Genomic DNA, 22,232 nt, shown 5'->3' on the forward strand with positions numbered 1-22,232 from the left:
GATTCTGCAAGTCTTGCAATAAACAGTCAGTCACAATGTATGTAAATAAATCATCACTACAGAAAAATATCTGGTTTTAAAACGTATGGCAAAAAGCATACTTAAAAATCTTCACCTCTAAAGTATTTCTAAACTTCTAAACTAAAAATCCGTATTAAAAATCTGTTAAAAAAAAAAAGAATCAAAAAAAGAGAGTGTCCTGTGAATTAAATTTCTCAGGCTGTTCTTAACCTATCACACAGGAATTCAGGAATTACGAATTCAGACTGTTTGTTGGACTTCATTTTTTGCACCTTCGAAGTTTTAAATAAAATCTTTATAGTTACTATGAAAAAAATGCAAAAATAATTCCCAGGCTGAAATATAAATTATTATTCTATCATCTGCATTACTTTCAATGTCAACTTAAAACATATTCTGATATAGGGTACTGTTTCTGTATATTCCTAGTATCAACTGAAACATCTGATTCACTTTGCTGCTGTTGAAAACAAATCCACTAGAACTGCAAACAATGTTCTAGTATTAAAAAAAAAAAAAAAAAACAAAACAAAAAAAAAAAAAAAAAAAAAAAAAAAACAAAAAAAACCAAATCAACAACATCAACAAGGAAAACCCCAAGCAAACAAAAAACGCAGAATACCTGACCACAGATGCAGACCATCAAAGCCATAGGAATACAAATCATCACCAACACCATTTCCTCCCCATTCTGCTCCTCCTCCTGGATACGGTGAGTAGCCCTCTGTTGAAGCCCAGCCCACTCGTAGATGAGTTGATTCTGCGGTCACGAAGGGCTCTAGATGGTCCACCATAAGTTCATAGTACCACTTTCTGTATTGGGCAGAGCCTTCACTAATCCCCAAGAAGATGTTGGGTCGCATGCTAAACCAGAAAGAATAAAAGTGGTTATTAAAAACTTAACTCAAGAGCATGAAGAACTACTGCAGACTTTTCATTAAACTCAAATTTCATTATTGTTTTGTGTGATTAAAACAATAGAAGTTTTTTATTTATTTATTTATTTATTCTGGTGAAAAGTGCTCTACACAGTTAAAGTAAAAAAGTGTTTGTTTCAGTAACTGAAACAGTATCCTCACTCAGATACCAATAATAATATTTTATGTGTTTGAACATTTAATAGATGTTAAATCCTAGAAAAATGACAGCTATTCACCAGTTACCAATGAAAAGGTAGTAAGCACACACTGCAGGTTTAATTTTATATAGCAAACTGCATCCTATAATGCTGATAATCCATTCAAGAGAATAACATTTACAAAGATACAAAAGTAAAGTGTCAATCTATTTAAAAATTCTCTTCTACCTCTTCCTTCTTTATTCCAAGTTTTGTGTAGTTCAGTAATTTACTAGTAAGAATAAAATATCTTAACAAAATTTTTGGAAGTAAAACAGGTTTTCTGTAGTGACTGTTTCTTTTAACCACAAGTTTTATTCTGCTTTGTTCATAGATACAGATTTTTTTTCTTTTTCTTTTTACCTGCTCACGTGGTTGACAAGCCGTGTCTGTAAGAGCAGATCTCTTCCTGGCAGGAGATTATCACAGATTAGATGTTGATTAGACCGCACAGCTACTCCATGACAAACACAGAGAGAACACAAAACATCCAAAACCTGAAAAAAAAAAAAAAAAAAAAAAGATTCTTTTCATCTTAAATATTTTTTCATGCTGAAGAGCTCATAATCACTGTGAGTTACTTCAGGCAATATAATGCTATATACCTTGTTACTGGAGGACATATAAGGGTATGTAATTCATCCAACATAGTAGTTTTATTTTACAACAATTCTGAAATTCTCCTAACAATATTAAGATATATTCTTCCTGCTTCCCTTGAGATTCAGTGTGTATCAATGTTTTCATTAAAAAGAAGATAATGTTTCCCTTGCTTCTTCAAACTGCTCATATGCCTTTTAGGAAAAGTTTCATTCCTAATTATGAATACAGTATTAAACTATTTGAAATCTAACTTCTACACAGAACAACATGCTTGCTTTGTTCACAAATGTTCACCTAAATATGCTTGTCTCTTCTTTGCCTACCTTATGGTTTCTTCCATGTTTGTCCAAGAGACAGATGATTGATTTAATATGTCCTTCCTTAATAATGTTTAGAGCTTCTGGGCTTTCTACCAGCACACAGTGTAAAACCTCTAGAATTCCTGTGAAAAAAGAGAAAAACTGTTGATTCAAAGTGCATATAAAATCATAACTGCATATAATACTTCCTAATACATTGCTCAGCATCATGGAATAGCTTCAAAAATCGTTGTATATGATGAACAAAACCAAAACAGGACTGATGTATTTCTAGATTTCCTAAAATAAGTGAATGTAGTAAAAAATCAGAAAGGACATGAAAAAACCTGTAAATTAATTTGAAATTTTAAGTAATAAATGCAATGATCAACACTCACAAATTCAAACAAACTGGGTAAAATACTGATTTTCAGTGGCTTCAAAAGGTGAAGACTTCACACTACATACGTATTATATACATAAAATATGCATTCCATATTTACAGTTTTCCATTTCTTCCCTTAGGAAACCATATGAACCACTAACAGAATCATATACCTCTGAATTAGAGAGCAGAGGTAAATTCCCAGTCTACTGGGCCACTGTTCATAGTTTTCTTTGTGTATGTAACAGCTATACTGAGAGCCACAGTGATGTTCTTAAAAGAGCGAACAAGTAGAAACCAGCATGAAACCAAGATGTGCAAGAAAGTAAAGAACCACTAAATCTCCCGTGGCCCCTCAATAAAATGCACTTCCAATACCAATAAGGCAGCAGTCACTGCCATCAAGAATCATTAGCCTTAAAATGGTTCCCTCCAACGGGGCAGTAAAACAGGCCCCCATGTGTACTGGATCAAGTCATCGCTTGCTTTGGGATCTTCCACATTTGGCAAAGACAAATATTATGCCTGTGGTTCATCATTATCAGTTGCTACAGTTGTTGCCACAATGAGAAAAGAGCACTGAGGGAAAGCTGAGAAGCAGTCTTAAACCTAGAGATACACAATTCCTATTTGCCCTATATATCTCTCATCATTCTGTCTTCATCCCTGCATTCAAGCCATGGCTCCAAACACTCAGCTTAACCCTTGCAAAGCACGATCCATAGCATGAGTCTTCTGTTCTTTTCTTCCTCTGAAAGAAAAATGTAGCAAGGTGAACCCCCTTTGGTATGGGCAAAAAAAAAATCAACAAAAATGCTGTCTCAGTAAGAGTACTCTGGTCTTTCTTTGATCCTAGTGAGGAAGAGATCATCAGCCACTACAGTTGAGTAAGACTAGGGTCAGCTAAGAAAAAAAGTTCCAAAAAGCTACTAACTGAACTGAGATTTCACTGGAACAGGCTGCCCAGGGAAGTGGTTGAGTCTCCATCCCTGGAGGTATTTAAAAGATGCACAGATGTTGTTCTTAGGGACATGGTTTAGTGGTGGACTTGGCAGTGTTAGGTTTACAGTTGGACTCAATGATCTTAAAGGTCTTTTCCAACCTAAATGATTCTATGATTCTATGACACAGAAATATTAGATTTGAAACAGTCTTTATGCTGATTAGCTGCCTCCCGCTCACCTTAACGTTCCAGATTGGATCTAAAGCTTACAGAGGAGAGCGAGTGCTTTTCTGTTAGATTTCCACTGGTTTTGAATAAACCACTGAAAAAAAATGTGTATCATAAATAAATGACAGCTAATATTTAAGAATTTAAAGATTGTGGTTCATCCACATAACTGTCCTCAGTATGCATCTGAGGTTTTCTGAATTTGAAAACAATAAAAACAAGCTTTTCAATTTGTAAGCAATGAAAAAAATTAAAAACGCAAATTTAAGGAAAAATAATATGTATTTTGTTTTATTGGGGGAATGTTTACACATCCCCTTTCCTTTTTTAAAATAATTCCTAGGTAACAATACAATATAGTCTGGAACATTATAACTAACTGATCATAAAGCCTCTCACAAACCAAAAACTGAAAACTAAAAGTTAATTGAGCAAACATTTGAGAGACAACCAAGCAAAAATTAAAAGAAAAGCTGAAAACCAGAAACTCTGAAGAGAATTTAAAGTAATGAATATAAAAAAATTGTTGGAAACAGTATATCTGTTTCTGCTAAGTATGAAATGCATGCTTATGCAGTGAATAATGAAATGCAATGAAATAAGTAATAACTATGAAACAATTACAGACTGGTATTAAAACCATTATTTATGAGGAATATAAACGGCCAGGAGTTCCAAGTCTAATCTATTGTCTTTTCAGCAGAAAACCCCATCTGGAGAATTTCCCAAGTATCTTATTGAGGAAAGGAATATTAAACTCCTTTAACAACTTATAGAAATAACCTACCTATGCAAAGATATGCATCCGTAGACTTAGAACATGTTCCATTGTTATGCACCAGCAAAGACTAAAATACCTCTAGTTCATCAATTATTTTTTTTAAATTGTTAATTTCAGACCAACGTGTATTATATTTGCTTGCACTTGGATCAAGGTATAGCTCTATTAAAAACAAAAGTAAAAAGACCAACGCAACCAAATAAACTCTAGACCCCCTCATAAAGAAAAAACAACAAAAAATTCTCTTATAAAGGACAGAAATTGGGCTGTGAAGAATTCTTACAGAGGGATAAAAAGACGTGAAGAATATGAACGGTCATATGTCAACAAAGATTTTTAAATTTTTTCTTTAGATTCCCATCCTTGTTAAGACCAAGTTACTCTGCCAGAAGAGACAATGGTTACTTTTAATTTACTTGCTATTTGAAAGGTAGTTTTATTTTTATTTCCCAAGAAAATCTGAATTAAAATGAGGATTGGAATTCCCCTGTGACTTCGGTCATGGCTGCAGTCATCTGACTTCATTCAGTTCTCTTGTTCTAATATCAGACAACCTACAGCACCATCGCCTTTTATCCCAATACTGTTTAATGTTTTTTTCCAGGGATCTGGAGGAAGATATGCTGTCATCACTAATAAAGTGTACAGATTACTCAAGGACTGAAATGTAGTGATGGTGGAAAGCCATTGGTTGACAGCCACCTGAACATGAGCCAGAAGTGTGCTCAGGTGGCAAAGAGGGACAATGGCATCCTGGCTTGTATCAGGAATAGCATGGCCAGCAGGACCAGGGAGGTGATAGTGCCCCTGTACTTGGCACTGGTGAGGCCGCACCTCGAGTACTGGGTTCAGTTTTGGGCCCCTCACTACAAGAAGGACATCGAGATGCTGGAGCGTGTCCAGAGAAGGGCAACAAAGCTGGTGAAGGGTCTGGAGCACAAGTCTTATGAGGAGCGGCTGAGGGAGCTGGGGTTGTTTAGCCTGGAGAAGAGGAGGCTGAGGGGAGACCTTATTGCTCTCTACAACTACCTGAAAGGAGGTTGTAGTGAGGTGGGGGTCGGTCTCTTCTCCCTAGTAACAAGCGATAGGATGAGAGGAAATGGCCTCAAGCTGCGCCAGGGGAGGTTTAGGTTGGATATGAGGAAAAACTTCTTCACTGAAAGGGCAGTCAGGCACTGGAACAGGCTGCCCAGGGAAGTGGTTGAGTCCCCAGCCCTGGAGGTATTTCAAAGACGGGTCGATGTGGTGCTCGAGGACATGATTTAGTGGTAGACTTGGCAGTGTTAGGTTAACGGTTGGACTCGATGATCTTAAGAGTCTTTTCCAACCTTAACGATTCTATGATTCTATGGAAGCAACAGATACAGTGACAATTTGGTTTATCTGGTAAAAAGGTTTCACACAAAGGGTGTTTTAATATATTTGAAGACGGAGTCATACATATGTAAACAGAAAATGCAGGTGACCCTGTACAGATATTGTAAACAATTTTCCTGTTCTGTTCAGTGGCTCCAAAAAAAGTCACAACCATGACATAATGAACTAGACATGAACTCCCAAAGTGATTCTGTAGCCCTTGAAGGTATAGGCAGAAAGTCTCAACTACAAATAAGAGAACATATTAAACCTGAACTTGGCAGCGGTATGATCTGGGCTGCAATAGATATACGCTTCCAATATTGACAGTAACAATATTGATAAAAAGGATAAAAACCTAAGAGTCGCAAGAGCAAGCTAAAGGAGTAGATGCCCTGTGGCAACATAGCAGGAGTACAATCCACCCAGCCTGCCACCTGGACAGGCAAGTGTCACTTGAACATGGTAATAGTACCTAGGGAGGTAAGAAAAGTGTTACAAAAGGATCCTCCATCTAGAGGGGTAATCTGTAACAAGATCAACAACTTTACTGTGTGCCACAGTGATCTGGGAATGAAGGGAAATCTCTGCATTCAAAACTTGGTAATTTAAAATTACCACCTCTCATTGTAGCACTGAAATATACTTTTAACAATATAAATAGTAAACCAATATGAAATGATACCACGTAATGTAAAAGGGTGGTAACCATAACCCTGGAATTTTCAGATTTGTGTAGGTAGATTCATAATCTTAATTTTGTCTTAAAATAGTATAGAGGGTTCATTTTCTAGTCTTAACCTTTTCAATAACAAGTAAAAATACTTTGAAGATGTAAAGATTCAATAACAAATGTATGTTATCAGTAAGACCCAGCTGCCACAGCAACTTCTTCAATTACTGCAGCATCTGAATGCTAATTATCAAACACATTTTGTTCTAAGGGCAAATTCCCTCTATTTCAGAAAAAATTGCATATGAATGTACAATGTCCGTTTGGACTGATCCACTTTCAGACTGTCTACATTAAAGACAACTGGACCTGTTCCAATTTCATTGGAGTTGCTCGAGGCAGTAAACCAGGAAGTGTTCAAATTTAATACAAATATCACAAACAGTATGATATGCAGAGTTTATGATAAAGATGAGTGAAAATTCTTTCTTAATGACTAACAGATGAAAGGAAGCATATATTTTCAGGACACCATGTTGACTCCTCTAATGTCATAATGTAAAATACTAGAATAAAATGCATGCCCTTAAAAAAAATACTCAAAAGCATATTATCTGGTTCCAAAAATCTTCACTTGGAGGATATTAGATTACTAACTTGCCCTATTCTATTTTTTATTACCTATGCTTTAATGCCTTTAAAATTTTAGGAAGACTAGTTAATCCCATCTGGAATATATTTCAGAGTGAAAGACTAATCTAATCTTAATTTATGCATTGAAGAGACAGCTGAAGCATTTGCATTGCATTATTCACTCAGCCCCTGTGATATCTCACTTCTAACATGGTCTACTCTCAGACACATTTATACTTGGACAAACCTTCATTTTCTTTCTTTTGCTTCAGTGAAGATCAGGAACTGAATCAATTTCTAATCGAATTTGTACAATCAGCTCACAATTTCTGTTTATACATTTAATGCCTTTATTCTGTTTTCATGACATCTTTAGTTCAAGGATAAGAAAAAAGTGAAAATAGGAATTTTATTGATAATAGTTTATGGCATTTTCCTGGTTTCAGCTGGGATAGAATTACTTTTCTTCCTAGTAGCTGGTATAGTGCTGTGTTTTGGATTTAGCATGAGAATAATGTTGATAACACACTGACGTTGTTGCTAAGTAGTGTTTATACTAAGTCAAGGACTTTTCAGCTTCCCATACTCTGCCACCAAGGAGGTGCCCAAGAAGCTGGGAGGGAGTATAGCCAGGAGAGCTGACCCAAACTGTCCAAAGGGATATTCCATACCATATGATGTCATGCTCAGTATATAAACTGTTGCAGTTGGCTAGGGGGCAGTGACCACTGCTTGGGGACTGGCTAGGCGTCGGTCGGCAGGTGGTAAGCAGTTGCGTCACTTGTTTTTCCTGAGCTTTGTTCCCCTCTCTCTCTCTTTTGTTGTCTTCCTTTTCATTACAATTTAGTAGTAGTAGTATCACCATCATCATTATTATTATTTTATTTCAATTATTAAACTGTTCTTATCTCAACCCACAAGTTTTCTCACTTTCACCCTTCCGATTCTCTCCCCGCTCCCACTGGGGGAGAGCGAGCGAGCGGCTGTGTGGTGCTTAGTTGCCGGCTGGGGTTAAACCACAACAGGCATCAAATCTTTACCACAACACATTCAAGAAAACACCTGCAAGAGATGTAGCTAACAACTTCAGTGTTGAAGATGAACTTAATTTTGGTGTGATTGACAGAGCGTGGAGTTTCTTCCTCACACACACTCTACCTTAGAAAATAAATTAATTATTTTAGGTGAATATACACAGGCAGGTATTCTTATTTAAAAGGTGTAATATAATCCAGTATTTCTCCCTATTGTAGATCTACCACTGTAAACTAAAACAGTGAATATTCTCACCCCAATCAAGCCATAGAAAGCTTAAAATCTGGCAAGCAAGCATCCCACATAAAATCACAAGAGCACATTTGCATACTAAAAGCTGAACCTACTGTGCCTCTCGAGATAACTAAAGCACGGCATAATTAGCATCTTGTATAACCGACTCCCTCAAAACCAGAAAAAGTCTTAATTATAAAATCAGTTTTGGAAGCAACATGGAAGTTATGTTACCAGAACATATGGAGAAGCAGTTCAAGTGGCCTAGTTCCTAGAAGAAAACTCAGGACAAACGAGCATTGCAAATATTAGTACCTTCAGAATTTTTGCAGCATGCCATGAGGTTCATTATGCAGTATGACTACAATGCCAGATTACTTTGCAGTTTACAGAATTCATCTCATACCTTACTATAATATCATAAACATAAACATTTAGGTTTTAATTTTCAAACCTTACTTTCACTTTGAGATTAATTTCTAAAAATACATACGTAACAGAAATCATGCAATACAGCATTTTTAGAGCTGTTGTAATGAATTTCATATTGAACCTCCAAAAAGTTGAGCGCAAAGTTTTGAATTATTTCTAAAAATCCTAGCCCTGAGAGTTTCAGATGTCAACTTAGGTCTCTTAGGAAATACTTTCACCATGAACAACTGGGGAAATACACTGAGATTAAGAAAGTTGCAGCCAAATCCCATGCAACTGCATAATTGCGAGAACATTCTCCTTAGATGAGTGCTCTCACACCAAAGGTGGACTGTAGTGGAGGAAAGATCTATCCTGTGATTTTGCCATTTTTAAATGCTTTTTTCAGTTTAAATTCTCTGTTACTCAAATGTTCATGAAAGGAAGAAGATCATGGCATCTGCAGAGCAGGTTTCCCTAACAATAATGTAAACCAACACGAATGTTCAGTTATGACATCTATTTGGTTAGGATCTCTACACCTAATATACTAGCTACAGTGATAGGATGATCAGCAAATCTCTAACTAGACACCGGTGCTATGAGCAGCTAACTGTCTGTAACACCAGCTGAGAACTCTAGTAGTGATACAGATTTAGCCTCGTATGCTCCTGTTGCCTCATATCTTGAGCAGCTGAAGGATTCACAGCATAAACATACCACAGCTGAAACAGATTAGATACATGCCAGGAGTAGGAAGAAATAGCATCGTAGAAGAGGTCCCCCAGCCTAAAGCCATAGCTCTGCAGCAAAAACATGAAACAAAATGCTGCAAAAATACTTCTATGAAACATTGCTGACTAGAGGGGCTTACGCAGGCAAATGCCTCAAAGTCTCTATACCAGCCTCCACCCCAAGAGAAGAATAACTGACTTCTAAACTCTCTGCTTGCCCCAAGAGTTGACAAAGGAAAAAACTTCCAAGAGGAGAAGCATCAATGTATAACTGCTCTTTGCAACCGCAATTACCCACTGCAGATCTTGCCAATCAGCTAGTGAACGCCACGGCAGTTCACCCTTTGCTCTGAGAGGGAGAACACTCCTACCACTGACATTTGACAATATTTTCCAGTGCTGTGGGTCAGTTCATCTTGGGAACAGATTTATGGCAAATAAACAAAATGTACGTGAATGTTTGATGACAAAGCTGAGGGGAACACAAACACCATATTCGCCTTGTTTACTATAGGACACATCTGTTCTCATGGTTGCTGCTGATCCTTTGAAGACTACCGAGGTAAGAAATTGGATAACACATTAATTATCAATTATTAATATAAAGTTATATACTATATAGATCACCAAATGGTGATCTGTGGCTGAGACAACTGCAATTTTTACTTGGGATACTCAGCGACAGCGGGATATTTCTCATGTACTAATGCCACAGCAAAAGGCTGATGAGAACAACTGTGTTATGCCTGTGACATTTCTTTTCAAATGTCTACCAGTCTAATATAAACCAAAGAACTTTTACAATGGGGGACATCTTCCCTTCCTGGCATTCCTCCCTTAAGATGTCAATGAATCCAAGGACACATCTATCTGTGGCAGAAGTATGATTCAGGAATGGGAAGAACAGGATGGGAAAGGAAATTTTAATTCCTGAGGACAACTCTGTAATCAATGAAAAATTATTATTGAAAGGAAGATTATTATGCTCCTTCCAGCTCATGAAACAACACACAATGCTAAAGCAACAAGATGATGGGAATAAACTACAAATATGTAACCAGAAAGGTGTGTTACAGTGTTCTCTCACTGTTTCAACTGCCCTGCCCATCGGTCTGACTACAAACCTTCCTGCCTTTTGAACTTAGTGTAGCATAATTACAGAAAATAAGGCTTGAAAGACTCTCAGGAGGCCATCTTCCAACAAAACAGTAACAGGTATTATATATAACACAAAACAGTCACAACTGCAACTGGAAAACATTTCTTAGCCTGTAACTCTGAAAAGGCTCCAGCTGAGTGAGAGCAGAGAACAGAAGAGGGGAGGGAGGGGAAATGATATGTATTAATAGTAATGACAAAGCAAAGCACACATGAACTACAGAGAGAGCAAATAACAGACAATAAAAATGTAAGAAAGACACAGCAACCACTACGCATTGCATATTTTTCAAATCTGTTGCTCTTCCTGCAGTGGATTCAAAATACCTTCTGTGTGCTACTAATAATTAGCTCCTGAAATCCACCTTGATACCTACATTTACTGTGAAAAGATAAACATGAACCAGAAACAGAAGATCAAAGAATATCAGACAAGGGATATCAGTTACAGTAGCTAGAACCAGGCAATAAAAAAAGAGACAGGTTAAGACAAGTCTCTATCTGGTATTACAGTAAAACTATTATTACATTTAATACAAGAAGTTCTATTAAATTGGTTGGACTACAATTCTGAGCATTGAAGATTAATACAAATTATACAGGACATCACAAAAAATATACTGCAATGCTCTTATATTCAAATTACAAAGAAAAAATAAATTAGAAGTATATTAACATTAACATTCATTAAGCAAATGAAACTATTGAAACTGAGATTGCCTGTGGTAGCACAAGCATTACAAAATTGTCTTTAGCTTCTTGGTTGCTTACAATTCTCTCCACAGGACTGTTTTTTACTCATTATGGACTTAAAACATAGAATTTTCTCAACTTCTATACTAGAAGGTGTATTCCAAATACACTTCTTGTAAATATTTAGTGGTTTCTTCTAGTAGTGCAACTCGATTTGTATAATGGCAAAAAAAAAATATGCTAGATTATGTTAATGACCTATATAAGAAGTTGAAATGTCTCAAACCAAAATTACTTTTACTGTGTACATTATTTCATATGTTAACATTACTGAGCATTACATGTACAACTTCTCCAATCTGTATTTTTTTTTCTGTAATTCCCTCTTCACTTTTAGTTATAGGGAGGAATAATTTGCAAGGCAAATTCCTTATCAGATATAAGAGCTTAATTTAGACTTTGAGCTCCTGCTTGTTGTTTAACTTTTCTGTCTAGTGCATGTGAGAAATAAAGCTTTCTGTAAGGAACTGTTAACATTTTTCTAATTTCACCTTTTTCATGATTTCTTTATTCTCATGTCCTATGATTCACTTAATTGGCAAATCAGATACTAAAAGATATCACCATGTTTTCAGTTACTGCTGTAACCTGTGGAACTCCAAGAAGTATTACATTGGTAGGAATAAAATTTAGAACACTGGCCTTACACTATGCATGTTGGTTTTTGTTTTGTTTTGTTTTGAATTCCAATAAATACTTTTACTAATCTTGAAAAACAAGGCGGGGGGGGCCGGGAGCTGGGCAGGGATCAGGCTGCAGTGACATTTCTTACCAACAGTATTACTTTGGGTTTTGATCTTTATGTAATCGGCCATCATGAAAAGCATGCTTGAAGAGAGTCAAAAATCAGTCTTAAGAGTCCAGAACTAACCACTCCATTTGAATATAATTTCTTAGCTGCTGCGTCCAAATTTGATTACTATCTACTGTTCAGATGCCTAGATGATGTAATTTTGGCATATTTTTACGGTGAAAAAGACACTAATTAAATCTTCATTTAAGAAAAAAAGAAAAAGTTTGTATTTATATCAGTAAAATGGGACATGAGACTCAAGTATCACCCATGAAATCAACACTATTAATTGCAGAAATACAGTCCTAGTATCTCTTCAGTAACCTCAAGATACACTTACCAGAGGTTCTTTAATGCAATGAGATTTGTCTACCATCTGGTTACAAAATCAAACTACAGTGGCATGTTTCAAACACACACTTTTAAAGAAAATAGGGTGGTGTCGTTAAAAAAAACAAACCACAAAATAATTATTCTAATAAGTACTGAAGACTATTCTTTTAAATAAGCATATGCCAAATGTGGTAATCAGATAACCACCTTTAAGGTCCTATTATAGACTACAATCATATTAATAACTACATTTAAGACAGTAAAGAGGCACACAGTAGCAAGCTGTCAATGCCAATAGAATCATATATCACCCAGAGAAATTCTTAAGATATTATTTACATTCACCTCATGTGCAGTGTTCACACTACTTATTTCTTATTCTGCTCAAAAAATATGTTTTCCCAATATAGTCCAAAGAGGTTTTTTGATCAAGTTTAGTTGCAATTTTTTTTTTAAAAGTCCACTGGAAACTTAAAAATACAATGTATTTGGTTGGTAGAGTAGGTTTACAGAGAACAGATTGCTTCCAAGGAAACAGAATTCAGGATCACAATTTCAGTGAGAAGTACAGCACAGCTCAGCAAAACATCATTTACTTTCACTTTGAGCAACACAGAGACTAATTGCATCTCATGGACACTAAGGTGTTAACATAGTGGTTCAGGAGGAAGATAAGACATTAGGTAATGACAAAGAAAATAAATAAGCTAGCTTAAAGAATTTGTGTCTAAAGTGAGACAGAATTCCCAGATTCTTAAATCATAAATGTGTTTCAGGCATGCTCCTTCTTGTTAACTTCAAACAGAAGTTCAGACCTTAGGAGAGAGAGAGGTGATTAAAAAGGAAATGTCTATGAATACATAGTAACACCGTTACATGCAAACATATAGGTATTTTCTAAAGACCCATCTATTAGACATACTCAAGTAGCATACATGAACTTCCCTATATTACCACTACACTCCTTCAAGAACAGACAAATTATATCCATTCATATGGTTTATAATTATATTTAGTTTGACGCAAAACCTGAAAAACATGCAGACTTCCAAACAGAAGGCAAGAGAAAGTACTAGAATTAGAGAGAAAGCAACTTAATACAATTGAAACTGTGGAACAACTGCTTCGCCAAATGGTTGGTTTGCCTGAATTAAAAGGTAACGTTACAACCAATTGGCCAAGGAAAAGGAAAGACTGCCAGAACTTAAGGTAGAACGACAACTGAAATCAATATGTAAAAATGTTACAAATATAAATCTCACTTTATGAATATAATTTACTCTCTCACAGGAAGAACTTCATGACTATTAGACTGAACAAGTATATTGCCAATTTTAAAGAATGAAAAACTGGTCAAATAAGGAAGTTAAAATACTAAAAAACATACCAGAAGAGGCTTCCAGTCTTTCTAATCTGCTGATCAACCAATCAAGAGATCCAGAAAATTGAGCACAGTTTTTACGATTCCCTCGAATCAGAGCCGCTATTGGAAAAAGAGAGAGGAAAAAAAAATTACAATAAGTCCGTTTAAATTAAAAGAATCCCTGTCTTGTCTTTCCAGGAAGGATCCATTAAGATAGATTCTTAATCTTTAATTATTGATGTTCTTGATTTAAATTTAAATAACATGAGCGATGGTTAGATTTAAGCATAAGAAATACCCTTGGCATCAAATTGACCTCTAAGGTATTTGAATTATTTGGGCTTTACAATCACTTCAATAATCCCTGCAAAATGCTCCACATGATGTAGCCAGTATCAACACCACAAAAGTCAGCTGCTACTGTAGAAACAAACTTCTGTAAAACAGTATTCTTGTAATGACAGGAAACTTTGGAAAAGCAGAACATAAAGCCAACAACATAGGTGATGAATGTAAATTATTTTCTATTGATCGAATACCTTTGTTCAAGAATAATACAAACTAAAACAAGATAGATGTCCAGGAACTGTTTGTCATACTTTTGACAGGGCTGTAGGGAGGAAGTAACTGTTTTGAAACTGTTTCAGCCTCATGCTTTACGCTGAAGATTGAAGTAGACTGAATGCATGCACTGACTTGGTGGGTATAACTGACTAGAAATCTCACTGAACACTGTAGGCACCCACAAGCCTGCCCTGTCCTGGAGTACGTGCATTTGCATGTATGTGCATACACATGAGCTCTCCGAGAAGCATCTGTTCCACTCCAAAAAAGAGCGAGGCACTTAGATTTCTGTTTTGTGTGTGGAACAGTGCAAATTGCTATTCTTAAGATTGTTTTCCAATTCTGCCAACAAATATTTCAACCTGAAATTTCTATGGTTATTTTCAGCAACAGAGACTGTTGGCCCTGCTAAGAAGCAACAGCCTCTTAAAACCTATGTTTCATTGCTGCAGAAATTCCTTGTATTATATTGCAACTATGTTTTCATGCTGTTTCGTTTATAAAAGGTTAAACTTACAGACACATGAGATAAATATGATATGAAACTGTATCTGCAGAGGGGAAAAGCAATCTTGGAGTTAGCTGCAAAGAAGTCACTGCACTGACAGTTTAGTATCATGAGGAAAGAGACCAAAATCCAATTGCTTCATAGCCAAAACCAAACCAAACCCAAAACAAAAAACTCCAAACCAACAAACCAAAAAAAAAAAAAAAAAAAACCCACACCAAACAAAAAACCACCCAACAAAAAAACCAAACCAAAACCCAACCCCTAACAAGCAAAACAAACAAAAAAATTTCTGTTGCTGTATTATATAATATCAAATCTATACCCTGAAATCTTACATAGTTAATTAATCATGACCATAGTTATTTCAAAATACTTGGGAATTGTAAGAGAAGGAGCATCTTGTTAAGAGACACCAATTAGAACTAAGGAACACCTATTTCTGTAAGCGATTTTTTTAATTATAGGCAAGCCACATAATCTCACTGTGTTTCAGGTACGAACATAAAATGAAGGCAGTAATAGTTCACTGCTTAACATGACATCAATAAATATCACTTCATTAACAGTAATAACACACAGATGGATTCATAAATGCAGCTAAGGAGAAGTTTGTGAAAGGTTAGTATTCAGTGGTTAAAGCTGTGCATTAAATGATACACACAGCCACTTAACATTGAAAACAAAAAATAATATTCAACAGTTGCTTCTTTTATTGCCCACTACTCTGAACAAGACTAGCATCCAGTTTTAAAGAAATAAAAAAAAAAAAAATAACCCACGATGTGGTCAGTCAGCTATTAAAGTCACATCATTACATACACTCCTGCACATCTTTGGTGATACAAAAGGATCAAATACAAGTTCAGAGTGATTGTATGTATTTGTAATAGAGGAAGGACAGATGCCTTAGTAGATCTACGGCAATCATTTTAAATTGAAAGAGGGTAGATTTAGACCAGATATAAGGACGGAATTTTTTTACGATGAGGGTGGCTGGACTAGATGATCTTCAAAAGTCCCTTGCGACCCAAACCATTGTGATTCTACAATTTTTATATGCAATAGTATCCAGTCTCAACTCAAAGTCTGTAAATGCCTCCATTCTCATCACAGTGAAATATATAACAGTGTCAATGATATGACAAAAGCCATGAATTGTGGCATCACAGTTTACTTTTATTTATGTGCAGACTCAAAACAAAAGTACTATTTGCTGAAGCAAGACTGAGCAAGCAACATCCATTTGTCATCCATGCAATTACTGTACAGCTCCAGCATTATTCACAACAGAGCAACGTACAAATTCATTATAGCCAGATCAAAGCCAGGCTTCTTATGCATTAGGCGCGAGAAGATAATGCAGTTAGGGAAGTAATGTAAGGGGGTGGAGGGGCATGTACACTGGGAAGTCAAAAAAAGCTTGTGCACTGTTCTCACTACAAGTCCATGGAAACAATACTTGGTACAGGACAAGTAGGCTCTTTCAGAAGGTATTTTCTGGCCTTGTCAATTGGAAATTTCAGACTTCTACAGAAATGATTCTGCAATGAAGCCACTACTTTCTCCAGTCTATCTGAGCTGTGCTTAATGTAACGAGATAAAACAAACTAAACTTAAAAAAACTTCAACACTCCCCTACATCTGTGAATTACCCAACCACAGACTTTTATACTCCATCATCTATTCTCTAAAAGGTCATCAGTTGATTTCATTGAGACATTAACTCTCTGGACCTAGTCTAGATACTTTTAAATGTTTATAGTTCCTGCCATAACTTCTTTAATTGATTCTTAATAACTCAACTACCATTAGTATACATGAAATAATCACCTTAAAAAAAAGCCTCAAGTAGATTCATTTTACTTAGCGGGCATATAGGAGCTGAAAGATAGATTAAGATGTAAAAATTTTACCAGTGTTCCTTCTAGATGATTTTTTTATCTCAGGGTTGGAAAAGCAGACATCCCTAAAAATCACATTACATAATATCACATTTTCAAGGATTCATTCACGCATTAGGCTGAGTAAAGAGTGAGGCAGAGGGAGGGAAAACATAACAGTAATACTGGTGTGATGAGAAGCTCACACTAAGATTTAGTATCATTTTCACTGTCAAAGCTTAGTTTAGTTTCATGCATCTTTTCCAAATTTTAACTGTTAAAGATAAAATTTGCTACCCTTTCTGCCTGCCAATGGTTGAGCTACCTTCAAAAAATTCAGACAAAACAATCTGGTTGCTAGCAAGCATGAATAGCCAAAGCTATATGGGTTGTTTGTTGAAATATACTTAAAACAGCAAGAAATATTTTCTTCATTTTCTGTAACAGCCCATAGTGTTCTGAAGGAAGACAGACATTGGCAAAGATAAGTGAAGAATGAAGCTGTAACATCCAAACAAACATGAGAAAGGCCTATACCAGTTTGAAAAACATAAGATAGGAGCAAAAAAAAGAGGGAAAGGATCTGGACACTCCACTCAAGAACCTACAATATAATTCACTTTCCCAAGTCACAAAATTTCTTCATCATAAATCCACCAGCAAAAATTCCCATCTACCTCTGAAGCAGCTTTTCATATAGAATTACAATACAAAGGACAACAGTGTACCATTGTTACAAATTACTCTTAGCTGAAACCAAAGCAGTCTGACGTATCTGAAGTTCCAGTCCTGCTTTTGACCCACATGCTGTCCAACTCACTTGTCACTATGCTGCAAGTTACAGGACTGGAGAGAGGGTATAGAGGGTGTATTTAGATTACAACTATAAAAACCATGGAAATCAAAAGCATTAAAATTACCCTATAATGTTGATAAAAATCTAGCAATCCAATGTTAGGAAATGACACTTTTGGTCACCCTTCCAACCTGTGCATATGCATCACGCTATAATCTTCAGCTACATAGAGGTGGTAGATCTCAGCAGCTCCCCAACCAGAACCACAGCCACAGCAACCGCCTTGTACTCTAACAGCCTGTGGCAAGAATGGTGACAGCAGCCAGTGCTCAGCTAGCTCTTTCCATGATTCCTCGGAACAAAGGAGAGGGTTTCTGGTTTTCTCTATGATATTTACTGTGTCAACTTCTATTTCCTCTGACAAAAAAAGGTAGTGAGCCAGACAGGAGCATCTCATTGGTTTTATCAAGGGCTGCGCACCATATGCTCGTTATTCCCCCCCCTCACCCCCCGATTATTTTCTTCTTCAAGAGCACAAGATGATGGACCTACTTTGACTATGGAAAAGCTTTGTAACAGTACTATATACAGAACTCCTGTCTCAGTTGCCTCACTTTGCTGTTGGGTACTAAGGAGAGTTTACGTGAAGTGAGGCATGCCATTAAAATTTCATTTTCTGTGCCTCTGAATTTGGAGGAATGCAAGTTTTCAGTATGCCTCACACACATGAAATACTGCTGAATATCCTGAAAAGGTCAGATCCCACAGCTCTTAATTTGGGAAGTAGCATTAGTAGAGTCTTTTTACCTAAATTTCTCTCTGTATCAGTTTCTCCGAGTGAACGGGAGATAATACCTTCTGTTTGCCTTATTACAGAAGTTTCCAACTGAACGCTTATAAATATTTCTAATTATTCAGATCACTAATCATAAATGGCACAAAAGAACTCCAAGATAATAGCTCTGTTTTCCAAACATGAATTAAAAGGCTCACAATAAATAAGGTTCAGTGCCACACACGGAGCAGCAAAGAGAAAATTAAATATTACAAATACCAGTAATAAATGAGCACTACATAAGGAATGGGTCCTGTAGCAAAACTAGTATGTGATCATGTTTCACAATGCCTACCCACAAAACAGCCATACTACACACACTATGTTCAACTGGGCCCTTCCTAACCACTTGACTCACTTCATTTTACAAACTCAGTATTCAGTTGTGGAGTTTTTAATGGAACTCATGTATAACATAACATCACTTGTATACCTTTTCAATACCAGATTTCTCAGGAGTGAGATTTTATGAGTATAAATGATACATGAAGTGTTTTATGTTTTACTGGAAAGTACGATGATAATCCTGCATGAGGACTTTGTCCAAACTCAAGCTTTTGCCGAAACATGCACAAAGTTCAAAGACAAGCAGGCCCTCACATTAGAGCTGGTGTGTTACAGAATAAAAGCAGCATAGGCACATGTATGCAGCCTGCACAAAGGACTGCTTAACGACAGGGACACATTACTGTCCTCAGTCACTTAAGGTCAATGTTAATGTTATTATTTAGGCTGACTTATGGCACTGAGAAAACCTGATGACAGAGGAGCAAGGAATTGGTCTCTTAGGCAGTAAAGTTACCTTTTGTAGATAATTAACAACTCGGCAGGAGTGAATATGCAGGCAGTTATAGTAGTGGATTAATAACCCTATGCAATGAGTCACAATACAACATAAATAACAAATGCAATTCAAATTGGTGAGCAAACAAATCAGGCAACTAAATACTACTACCTAAACAGACACCAACACTTACGTACTTACAGCAGACACTATGATATTTTCAGTGACTGCAGGTGGACAAGACCTTCGTGATATACTGCATCTAAAACACTGTACCTTTCCATGGTACACTGTATCCTCATATAATGCTGGAGTCACTGGTCATTACTGACTAATGAGAGAGGTCTTGGCTATAGAAGCTTTAGATTTGTGTTGCAGTTCTGCAGCCAGACGTGAAAAATCATAGACTTCTACAAAACTGACCACAATGTCACAGCTCCTTAACACAGCAATGACATATTCACATATATTTTTTTTCACACATTTTTGGACAGTATACAAGATATACCAGCAATACGATGATATGAAAAAGCATTCATTCATTTAATTGAAGTCAGAAACATGTTATTTATCATAATAACTATTATTAGAAAAATCACATTATTTCAATATTTTCAGTGTATTTTATTCTTAACCACATGCAAGGACCTGGAAATGCAAAAATCTTGTTTAATTTGTACCCTAAATTTCTACACAGTGGAAAGTCTTCTACACTAAAACAGGTACGTGTTTTTTTTTTAATCTGAGTATTATTTTGAGCTAAAACAATCCAAGTAACCCATAATATGTCTTACCTAGTAATTCATACAAAGAATTCAGAATAGATTTCCATGCTTCTCCAGCTTCCTTCCCAGCTACATCTGCAAAATGAGCTGCACTGCTGTATACATTCAAGCGATCAATACATTCAAGAACAAGGTTGATCATACCCTAAAAAATGAAAAGGCTCAGATTGTCACAGAAAAAAAAAAAAATATTGTTTAGGTGCAAACACATAAGGTTTTCAGAAATCTAAGAAAAACAAAACATGAAAGACAGGATATGCAAAACACAAGAATATACACATGGAGTCTGACAAGTGGAGTCAAACAAGCAATCCCTATAGAAAAGTTTTCTTTGACTGTGATAATAAAAATTTACCATTTAGGATGGTCAAAATAAAACAAAAAATAAACAGTATTCCAGACTTAATTTTAGGCAAGTTTCCATTCTAGAAGGCATTTAGGCATCTGACTAATTATAGGCACCTATCACTACCAGAGAAATGACAATATTAAACAAAATACTTAAAGCACACTTATTAAACCAAAACATCCTTCTGCATCAAGAGATTAAGCTATAACCAAAGAAACTAATTCACACGTAAGGAGTAAATTATGGTCAGAATTCAGGGCACAAGGTCATACTAATATCTAATCTTTTTTAAATAAAAAAAAGGAAGTAAGGTCTTAAATGAATTTCTTTAAATGTACGAGAAAATCAACAGATCTAAAGCGATTATAAATGTAGCAAATAGTTTGACTCTTACAGGACAAAAAAAAAAACAAACACTGCAAACATCTTCCAGATTAGACATCAAACGCTACAGACACTGTGAGAGAATACTTGCAAACATGGTGGAAAATCAGGAGTAAAACTGAGAGAAGTACCTCTTCCTGGAAGAGGTTCTGGCGATTCTTCAGTGCTCGGAGCCTGTTTTGTTTGTCTTCATGCTCCAAATGTTCATCGGGGGGGTGAAAGTAGCCAATCAAGTCCTGAAGGCTCAGACTGACTGACTCAATAGGCAAATCGACGGTGGAAGACTTCACTTTCTTGCTGAGAGCATCAAGGCCCCTACAATAAGATGCAAAGTCTCCTGAGTATTGGGAACGAATTTATTTTATCATTTAAACAATTTATTGGTTTAAAAGCTATGTTTGTTTAGATGTCAAAGCTCGATTCATTTTCTGACAGGTACGTTAACTTCTCAACAATGATTTATGTCTGCCCCACTCTCCACTTAATGATCAACCCCTCCCTTCCCAAACAGAAGCATCAAAAATGTTGTTTCCCTTAAATACTTTTGAAATCCAGGAAACACATTTTAATATTCTACCTACGCATTTAGCAGTATCAGAGACAGACTGAAAGATAAAGAGATGATATTGTAAACCTGTTCAAAGCATCATGTGGCTGGAATGGACAGAAGCCAAATGATCAATCCTATGGTGCTGAAGAGGGCCCAGCTAGTCCATACAGGCTCTCAAGCATGTCTCTGACCCATTCTTCGGTGCTGGAAGATGCAGCTCTTCCACACGCTCTGCCTCAGCACTTCATAGCCTTTTTGTTTCCCTGATATACAATTCAAGCGTGGCCTTGCTGTAGTCCATGATAATTGTCGTCTAGAAGCGGGGGGCAGGCCGTTCTCATCCATGTTGCACCTGCCCCTTGCTTAGCTGAATCCCCAAACAACCCCACAATCCAATTTTTCCTCAGCGCTGTGCTTTCCGACCCCCTGATACACCTTTCTCCTCCATTTAAACCTCATCCTTCTTGAAATACAGCTGTTGCAGCTGAGACCTCACCAGCGCCACACAGCAAGTGGAAGGCGAGTGCTTTGCCTTGCACCTCCCTGGCTCCCCTCAGGAAGGCGGTGCTGGGCAGGTGCTGGGCAGGGGGCTGCCCCAGCCAGGGCCTGCAGGAGGCCCGCCAGAACCTTCTGGAAGGAGCAAGAGGGGCCATGAGGGGCAGAGAAACCAGGGGTGCTGAGGGCCCGCAAACATAGCCCTCAGGGAGGAGGGAAAGATCCAGAGGATCCTGAAACTCTGCAGGAGCCAGCCAGGGCCCTGAGGCGCTGGGAGAGAAGCAGCCCTGAAGGGAAGGGCCCACCCTGGTGGCACGCAGCAGGAAGAGGGGGTTCATTTGACACTCATGATTTCTCTTTTGACTCATTCTCAATTCTGCCATTGTAAAAAGGGTTTTTTTGCTAGCGCATTTTTGAGTAAAACCCAGCTATGTAGCAAAAAGGTC

At 36.8% G+C, this 22,232-nt stretch overlaps 1 protein-coding gene across 1 annotated transcript in view; it reads right to left on the reverse strand.

The window, feature by feature from the left end:
* RYR2 (ryanodine receptor 2) overlaps positions 1 to 22,232 on the reverse strand; it is a gene marked incomplete at both ends in the record, with an annotated part of 441,781 nt that overhangs the window by 201,824 nt on the left and 217,725 nt on the right. Inside the window, 6 exons of the mRNA XM_082305460.1 lie at positions 644 to 885; positions 1,502 to 1,635; positions 2,065 to 2,183; positions 13,878 to 13,973; positions 20,018 to 20,153; positions 20,873 to 21,056. Of these exons, the coding sequence (XP_082161586.1) occupies positions 644 to 885; positions 1,502 to 1,635; positions 2,065 to 2,183; positions 13,878 to 13,973; positions 20,018 to 20,153; positions 20,873 to 21,056 (911 nt within the window). The remainder of the gene's footprint in view (positions 1 to 643; positions 886 to 1,501; positions 1,636 to 2,064; positions 2,184 to 13,877; positions 13,974 to 20,017; positions 20,154 to 20,872; positions 21,057 to 22,232) is intronic.

This window comes from Platalea leucorodia, assembly GCF_965183815.1.
Source record: "Platalea leucorodia genome assembly, chromosome: 3".
NCBI classification, from domain to species: Eukaryota; Metazoa; Chordata; class Aves; order Pelecaniformes; family Threskiornithidae; genus Platalea; species Platalea leucorodia.